General features: G+C 46.5%; 1 protein-coding gene across 1 annotated transcript; it reads right to left on the reverse strand.

Moving 5' to 3' along the window:
• Window positions 1-1658: 1658 nt before the first annotated feature.
• On the reverse strand, window positions 1659-2710 carry LOC144737268 (olfactory receptor 52Z1P-like). Its single transcript, XM_078619987.1, has one exon. The coding sequence runs from the start codon at window positions 2708-2710 to the stop codon at window positions 1670-1672; it is 1041 nt and encodes a 346-aa protein (XP_078476113.1). The 3' UTR covers window positions 1659-1669.
• Between the last annotated feature and the right edge of the window lie 6282 nt (window positions 2711-8992).

An 8992-nucleotide genomic window follows, 5' to 3' on the forward strand; every position in this document is an offset into this window, starting at 1 on the left:
GTCCAACACCATGTGAAACTAGGCTCTAAGGAAAGCTGTCTCGGGTGTGGACCAATCAATTTCAAGGACAGTGCATACATTATCAGAGTTGTGTTTTTGTTTGCATTCCGACTGCAGGTATTGTGGTCACTACAAACATGACTCCTTGTAAAAAAAAGGTGTCAGTTTTGTTTGCCAGATAAAAGGGTAAAAAATCAATTATTCTGATGACTTCATTTTTCAGCAAGACAGAGCACCGCCATATTGGCATCTGCAGGATGGGCGTTTTCTAAATGACGCACTTCCTCAACGTTGGATAAGTGGCACGGGACCCCAAGACTTGGCGCTACACTCTTGGCCCCCAAGATCCCCAGACATCATCACAGCCTGCGACTTTTTCTTGTGGGGATACGTCAAAGACCCGTCGTGTTTTTGTGCCACCAGTAGCGACTAATCCGGATGACCTCAAAAACAGAATCACGGCAGCGGTGATTTCAGTGGGAGAAGACACTTTGAGAGGCGTTTGGGACGAATTCAACTATCGTCTCGATGTTGTCCGTACAGCAGGTGGAGGGCACATAGAGCATTTATAAAATGGTTAGCAAAACTTGATAACTCATTAAACCATTCGTAACTTTTTGTGTAATTGTAGCATGTTGCCATCGTGAAATATACTGCTTTGAAATGGGGTCCGTCTTTATCCAACACCTTGTAGGATTACTCAATAGTTACTGATAGTGTAACTATTCACACGCCTATTCACAAACGCGGTCATCTAAATTGTCTTACGGTTGTTATTGTTTGACTTGCATCCCACTGGGATTTTTTGCACACAGCGTTGAAATGCGGTGTGTTTTTCTGGAAGACTTTGTTGTTTTTTCATGGATTTTCCTGTTGCGCGTAGCCACTATAAGATGTTTCTTGTTCACGTTTTTGTTTGTTGCGGTTGCACCCGAGTCAAGAGCCGCATGGCTCACAGGGTTATACCTAATCAATGAAACTGAAAACTGATTTGCTCCAAAGTCAGGACACAGTGTTGTTATATTTTAAATATTTATTTGAACGCAAATCACGTCTTTGTTGACACCTTAAAACCGACTTCCGTTGTTAACATTCACGCAAGATGCGTTCATTAGCGTTTGAATTCTTATTTTTATTAACATTGCTAATGAAAACAGGTACGACATTAACTTAAAGAGTGAAACAACAACGTCTAACACGTAGCCTTTCGCGACCAATATTATTGGCGGTGGAGGGTTACGACACATTTATACTCACGCGATCTAACGCAAAAACCTTAAAATTTCGATTTAAAGCTTTCGTGACTGCAGCAGGGATTCATCCTCTTGGTTCTTTCGGTAAAGTCACGTAGAAGGGAAGTAATAAAATAATAAAAATAAAACATAATAAAATCATTCTCACGATGTATCGGCCACAACGCAAGCAGCCGTCCTGGTGTTTCATTCTTCACCTGAGGACGGCTGCTTGCGTTGTGGCCGAAACGTCGTGAGAATTGTATTTTATTATGTTTTATTTTATATATTTTATTACTTCCCTTCTACGTGACTTTACCGAAAGAACCAAGAAGGCAAAAACCTTTATTATGAATAACAACTTACGATTTGGTTCCGTTGGTAAAGTCACGTAGGTATAAAACAAAATAAATAAAATCACGACACAAGCGTCCAACTCACGCGTGCCCTACCGCCGCCCGCACGGCGGAGGGCGCGCCGAAGAGTCGCCGTCGGATCTCGGCGGTGCGCAGGCCGTAGACGACGGGGTTGAGCGCGGGCGGCAGGACGTACTGAAGCGCCTGCAGGGGCACGCGTACGTCACGCGGCACGGCCGAGAAAGCGCGCATGCCGCTCGCCACCGTGAAGAAGATCGAGCCGAAGTAGATGGCGACGACGACGAGGTGGGTGACGCACGTGCGCCGGGCCTTGGCGGCGCCGGACCCACCGCTGCCACCAACGGTGCCACCGCTGCCACCAACGCCGCCGCCGCCCGCCGCCGCCGCCTGCCTCGAGCACTCGCGCAGGACGAGCGCGTAAGCCACGGCGATGACGGCGAGGGGCAGGGCGATGCCCGACGCCACGTTGGCGTAGGCGAGCGCCGCGTTGAGCGAGAGGTCGCCACACGACAGGTTGCTGAGCACGAGGAAGTCGCAGTTGGGCGCCGACGTGACGCGCTCCCGGCAGTAGTCGAGACGCAGCGCGACGGCCACGTAGCCCGCGATGGGCACGGTGGCGGCTGCCACCGCGACCGCGAAGGCGCGGGCCACGCGGCCCACCGTCACGAGCGAGCGGTAGCGCAGCGGGCGTACGACGGCGGCGTAGCGGTCGAGCGCCATGAGGGCGAGGACGTAGGCCTGGGTGCGCACGGCGACGTGCAGGAAGAACATCTGGGCGACGCACTCGGCGAGCGACATGCGGTTGGACGCGGCGAGGTTGCTCATGATCCTCGGCAGCGAGTTGGTGGCCTCGACCAGGTCGGTGGCGCAGAGGAGCGCGACGAGCACGTGCATCGGCCGGTGGAGGCTCGGCGTGCGGCACACGACGAGGCAGAGCAGCGAGTTGCCCGCCACCGTGGCGACGTAGATGAGGAGGATGGCGGCGAAGGCGAAGTGTGTGAAGGCGGGCGACTCGCTCAGGACGGTGACCATGACGATGAGGTCCGACAGGGAGGCGGAGCTGGGAGCCGAGGAGGCGTTGGTGGACGCGTTGGTCTCCATTTGCCGGATTTTCACACCGCCCCCCTCCCCCCTCTGCGGATTTAAAAGGACTGTGGTTAATAGGTAAACCCCCCAATCCATTGCATTGCAGACTCACCACTCTGTGGATGACAAGCGCCCGAGGTCAATAGGTCATCGCCAGCAGCCTATTGCATTCCGGACCGCCTCTGTGGATTCCCCAAGGTCAATAGGTCATCGCCAGCGGCCTATTGCATTGCGGACGCCCTCTGCGGATGACAAGCCCCCGAGGTCAATAGGTCATCGCCAGCAGCCTATTGCTTTCTGGACCGCCTCTGTGGATTCCCCAAGGTCAATAGGTCATCTCCAGCGGCCTATTGCATTGCGGATTCCCTCTGCAGATTACATGACCTGTGGTCAATAGGTTACTGCCAATGCATTGCAAACCGCCTCTGGATTACCCGAGGTCAATAGGTTACCTCCAGTGACCTGTTGCATTGCAGACCCCCCCCCTCTGCGGATTAAAAGCCCCGAGGTCAATAGGCTACCACCAGGGCAATAGGTCACAGCCGTCGAAACGTCGCCGGGTCTTTTAATTGCTTCTCCGACGCTCAGCCGGTCAGCGCGGCTGCACTAGCGACGGAGCGGCCACGCTTTGCTTCCACGCGACACAATCTGCACCAGTCGGCGGCGGTGGCGATCTAGCCCAGAGAGGGGGGTAACCTTCACGTGAAAAAAATAATCATAGGTGCTCACCCTTTCTGGCAGTAATTAAAACAAAATGCGGACATGATTCCTTGCAAAAGGTTTCAGTTTTGATTTGAAGCGTTCATGACTGCAGGAATTACTCTTTGGTGCTAACGTTAAGAAAAAATCGCCACTTAAAAAAAAAATGTGTTGCTGTGGTTTTCACACATGATGATGATTGCTTGTGTTGCAATCGAAACGTCGTGATAATTTTTTATTAAATTTTTTTATTTTTTTATTTCCCTTCTACGTGACTTTACCGAGAGAACCAAGAATATGAATCCCTGCAGTCACGAAAGCTTTAAATCGAAATTTATCGAAAGAATCAAAGAGTAGGTTTCAGTTTGGTAGATTTAACATCTTAACAGCTGTTATGTTGGCAGAAAAAATGGGAAAACCTCTTGTCATATTTTGGTACTGGCAAAGGAGGTCCCTGTTCTTATTTTTTCAGACTTTGATACTTGCAACAAAAAAAGGTCCCATTTAGAAACCTTTATTATGGATAACATTGGTCGCGAAAGCCTGCTGCTACGCCTATCACGTGTATTAAAAATCAGGTCAATAAGTCATCGGGATTAGCATGAATGGCGACGACGTGGTAACAATCTAATTAATAATTGTCATGAATTAGCACCTTACTATCTCGGAACTTTTGTAAATCGGGGATATACACAGGGTGACCCAAAAGTTCAGGACACGGGGTTGTTATTATAATACAGGGTGGCCCAAAATTCAAGACACGTAGGGTTATTATTATATATGTTTGTTATTAGTATTTTCATAATATAGGGTTATTATTACCATTCTGGCGAATTGCCCGATGATGCTGGATGCAATTACCAGCGAAACGTCGTGCTACTCAAATAGTAAATTTTGTGGTTTCACGCTTCAACACACCGGTGGGCTAAAGCAGTGAACTATTTGTCTTTTGTCAACGTGACACTTGTTTACTGATTGGCCGTGTCGGGTGGTGGAGGGTTACGACACACTTACAAATAACGCGATCTAAACCCAAAAACGTTGATTATGAATATTATTAGTATTATATAATATAGGGTTATTAGTATTGTATAATATAGGGGTGTTATTAGTATTGTATAATATAGGGTTGTTATTAGTATTATTATAATATAGGTTTATTATTAGTATACAGCGTTGGGTCAACGTTGATCCTACGTTCGTGAAACGTTGTTGTAAATGACACTCGTGGCTAGGAGATTTCGATTTAAAGCTTTCGTGACTGCAGGGATTCATCTTCTTGGTTCTTTCGGTAAAGTCACGTAGAAGGGAAGAAATAAAATAATAAAACATGATAAAATAATTCTCACGACGTTTCGGCCACAACGCAAGCAGCCGTCCTCAGGTGAAGAATTCTTCACCTTCTACGTGACTTTACCGAAAGAACCAAGAAGATGGCTAGGAGATGTTAACCACCTCGCCTGGTGTGCAGGAGGTCGTGGGTTCGATCCCGACCCTGACGCCTGCTGCTGTATATTTGGAGTCTGCGTGTCTCTCTCTCATCATCATCATCACGGTGGCTAGGAGATGTTGACTACCTCGCCTGGTGTGCAGGAGGTCGTGGGTTCGATCCAGACCCTGACGCCTGCTGCTGTAAATTTGGAGTTTGCGTCTCTCTCTCTCCCCGTGGTGAGATGTTAACCACCTCGACTGGTCGACAGGAGGTCGTGGGTTCAATCCCGACCCTAACGCCTGCTGCTGTATATTTGGAGTCTGCGTGTCTCTCTCTCTCCCCGTGGTGAGATGTTAACTACCTCGCCTGTTATGCAGGAGGTCGTGGGTTCAATCTCAACCCTGACGCCTGTTGTATATTTGTAGTTTGCGTCTCTCTCTCCCCGTGGTGAGATGTTAACTACCCTCGCCCGCTATACAGGAGGTCGTGGGTTCGATCCCGACCCTGACGCCTGCTGCTGTATAGTTGGAGTTTGCGTGTCTCTCTCTCTCCCCGTGGTGAGATGTTAACTACCTCGCCTGCTATACAGGAGGTTGTGGGTTCGATCCCGACCCTGACGCCTGCTGCTGTATATTTGGAGTCTGCGTGTCTCTCTTTCTCTCTCTCTGTGGTGGTCACTGCGTTGATTTTTCTCCGGGTCCTCCAGCACGGCACACGAGGGGGTGGGTGGCCAGCACCACGCCCGGCCGCCTTTGTCTCCCTAGTGGCAATGCTCATACATCACGCCAGGTACTCATTTGAGGCAGAGTCGACCTAGGGGAGGCCCAGGACCGGTGCAGATAATCGTCACTGGTGGTGTTGGCCGTGAGCGGGAATCGAACCCGGGTCGCCGGGTTCGTAGCGCAGTGTGGCGCTCACCGCCACACTGCCACACACACGCACAAACAGACACAAGATGCCCCCGTGTTAATTTGAAAACCCATGGACATTCGAGACGCGTTGACCAACTATCAGGCAAGTCCAGCGTGTAAACGCCGTACGCTCACAAAAACGCGTTTCTCTCCGGGCCTCGCCTAGGTAGACTCAGCCTCAAATGTGTGCCTGGTGCGGTGTGTTGTGAACATCGCCACGCGGGGAGAGACAAAGGCGGCCGGGCGTGGTGCTGGCCACCCACCCCCTCGTGTTGCCACAGTGCCGGTGCTCGCTAACAGCACTTGCCCCTACTGTATGTTAAGGCTACATGGGGGATCTTTGTCTTTGTACATCAGTGAGCGTGATGATTCATTATAAACGTTTTTTGGTTTAGATCGTAATCTAACCCAAAAGTCACGTAGAAGGGAAGTAATAAAATAATAAAAATAAAACATAATAAAATAAAATAATTCTCACGACGTTTCGGCTACAACGCAAGCAGCCGTCTTCAGGTGAAGAATGAGACACTGCCAAGCTAGGAGCTTATATATAAGCTGAGTTGGAGGTGGAAGAAGAAGAGAGCCTTAACAAAAGAATGTGCATATCAAGAGGAATTTAGCATATTCATGGGAAATGCGTAGTTTATACTTTAGTTTTCTACGTGGTTGTTTAGTAACTGCAGCTACATACTATTAACATTCCTTTCCTTTGTTAATGCTACTCCCTGCACCCCCCCTTGGTGCTGCTGATCCTGCATAATGCATGGGCATAATATGACTTTGAAACCCCCCCGCCCACCTCCAACGCATTTCCCATAAATATGCTAAATTCCTCTTGATATGCACATTCTTTTGTTAAGGCTCTCTTCTTCTTCCACCTCCAACCCAGCTTATATATAAGCTCCTAGCATGGCAGTGTCTCATTCTTCACCTGAAGACGGCTGCTTGCGTTGTAGCCGAAACGTCGTGAGAATTATTTGATTTTATTATGTTTTATTTTTATTATTTTATTACTTCCCTTATACGTGACTTTACCGAAAGAACCAGGAAGATGAATCCCTGCAGTCACGAAAGCTTTAAATAGGAAATATTAGTTTGTTTTGTTCTTGGGTAGTAAGTGTTATTTCCTAATTGCTTATGCCTCAAAAGTACAAAAAGTGGCTATTATTATTCTCCCACGAACTTTGCTCTTGTGAGCAGGAGAGTGACATTTACAAATGTAGCTATTAAATTTCGATTTAAAGCTTTCGTGACTGCAGGGATTCATCTTCTTGGTTCTTTCGGTAAAGTCACGTAGAAGGGAAATAATAAAATAAAATAAACATACTAAAATAATTCTCACGACGTTTCGGCCACAACACTGTCTCCCCGACAGACCTGGTTTTCACCTGAGGACGGCTGCTTGCGTTGTGGCCGAAACGTCGTGAGAATTGTATTTTATTATGTTTTATTTTTATCATTTTATTATTTCCCTTCTACGTGACTTTACCGAAAGAACCAAGAAAATATAGCTATTGCCAATGAGAAAACGTGGTGTGTATTTGTGTCATTCCTTCACGCAAAGTCCCGCTCACAAAAGAAAAGTTTGCGTGGTGGAATAATAACACTCACTTCCTCTACTTTTGAGGCACAAGCAATCAGAAAATAACACTCCCTACCCAGGAACAAACATCGAGTTGCATCGTGAATGACAATGGTCAAAAAAAAAAAAACATGTTTTTCTGGCCTGGACTTTTTCAGCTGTTTTAGACTAATTCCAGGGTGCTGATTCCAAATCCGATCTCAGATTTGCTCCATCACATCTCATTTTTATGCTATCGGCATACCCCATTTTCTTTGATTTTACCCGAAATTAACTCTGTCACTTATGATTGCAAGTTGTTGCGAGTCGGTGACTGCTTCAGTGTTAAAATATGGTGCTGTATTTTTAGGATAGTGTGTTTATAATATCATTTTATGTAGATATCCACATTTATTTAATATTTTTCTTCTGCAGTTTTGATTGAAAATGCAATATTTGATATCTCAAAAATCTGATGTGATAGACAAAAACTGGTGCCAGATTTGGAATCAGCACCACAAAATTACCTTAAAACCGTTGGAATACCTTATGCCAGAATAAGTGTGTTGACCAGTGTTATCAGAGCGCGTGTTTTTGTTTGCGTGTTCAACGCACGACTCGATCACTAGCAAAAAAGGTTTCCGTTTGGCGTTTGAACATCTTGACGCAACCCGAAGGGTCAAACCCTTATTCTCATCTTTTGATAGTGGCACAAAAAGGTGATCCCACTTTGTAGCCGCTCGTCCACAGCTCTAAGTGCCCTGATGATGATGGTGTTCTTGTCCTGTCCGCCTTTTGGCGTTGTTCTTCGGTCAAACAGGAAGGGTAAACGCCTATATTCTTAGGTTTTGTTCGGTAAAGTCACGTAGGTAACAAATTAAAATTAATAAAAGTAAAATAAATAAAAGTAAAAAATCACGACGTTTCGGAGGCAACACAAGCTTCCGTTTTCAGGTGGAACCGTCACAGCACGATAGCTGTATCTTACTTGATACACCCATCGTGCTGTGACGTATCTTACTTGATACAGCTATCGTGCTGTGACGGTTCCACCTGAATATGGAAGCTTGCGTTGCCTCCGAAACGTCGTGATTTTTATTTTTTTATTTTACTTTTATTAATTTTAATTTAAATTTTTTACCTACGTGACTTCACCGAAAAAACCTTAGAATATGAATCCTTGCAGCCACGAAAGCTTCAAATCCAGGTAAACGCCCACTTCTTGTAGAACTAAAACTTTCGTCAACGCAGGCATTCATACTCGTTGGTTCTTTCGGTAAAGTCACGTGGGTATAAAATAAAATGAATCACGGACCTGATGACGGACGCTTGCTTGGGTGTTGCGCCCGAAACGTCGTGATTTATTTTAGTTTATACCCTATATTCTTGGTTCTTTCGATAAAGTCACGGAGATAGAAAACAAACAAAATATCTATTTTTAAAACATCGAAACTTAAATAATAAAAATAAAATAATAAGTTATCTTTGAAAATAATAAAAGCAAAAAAATACAAAGAGTGACGAGTGCGTTCACAAATACACGCACTCACCCAATGACTCCTCGCTCGCCAAACCCTAACAGCTAACAGCAGCCACAACAGCTGCAGCAGTGGCAGCAGTCGTAGTCGCAACAGCAGCAGTAGAAGTAGCAACAGCTGCAGCAGTGGCAACGGTAGTCGCAGCAGCAATAGTAG

Source organism: Lampetra planeri, chromosome 66, assembly GCF_965212315.1.
Source record: "Lampetra planeri chromosome 66, kcLamPlan1.2.h2, whole genome shotgun sequence".
Taxonomy (NCBI): Eukaryota; Metazoa; Chordata; class Hyperoartia; order Petromyzontiformes; family Petromyzontidae; genus Lampetra; species Lampetra planeri.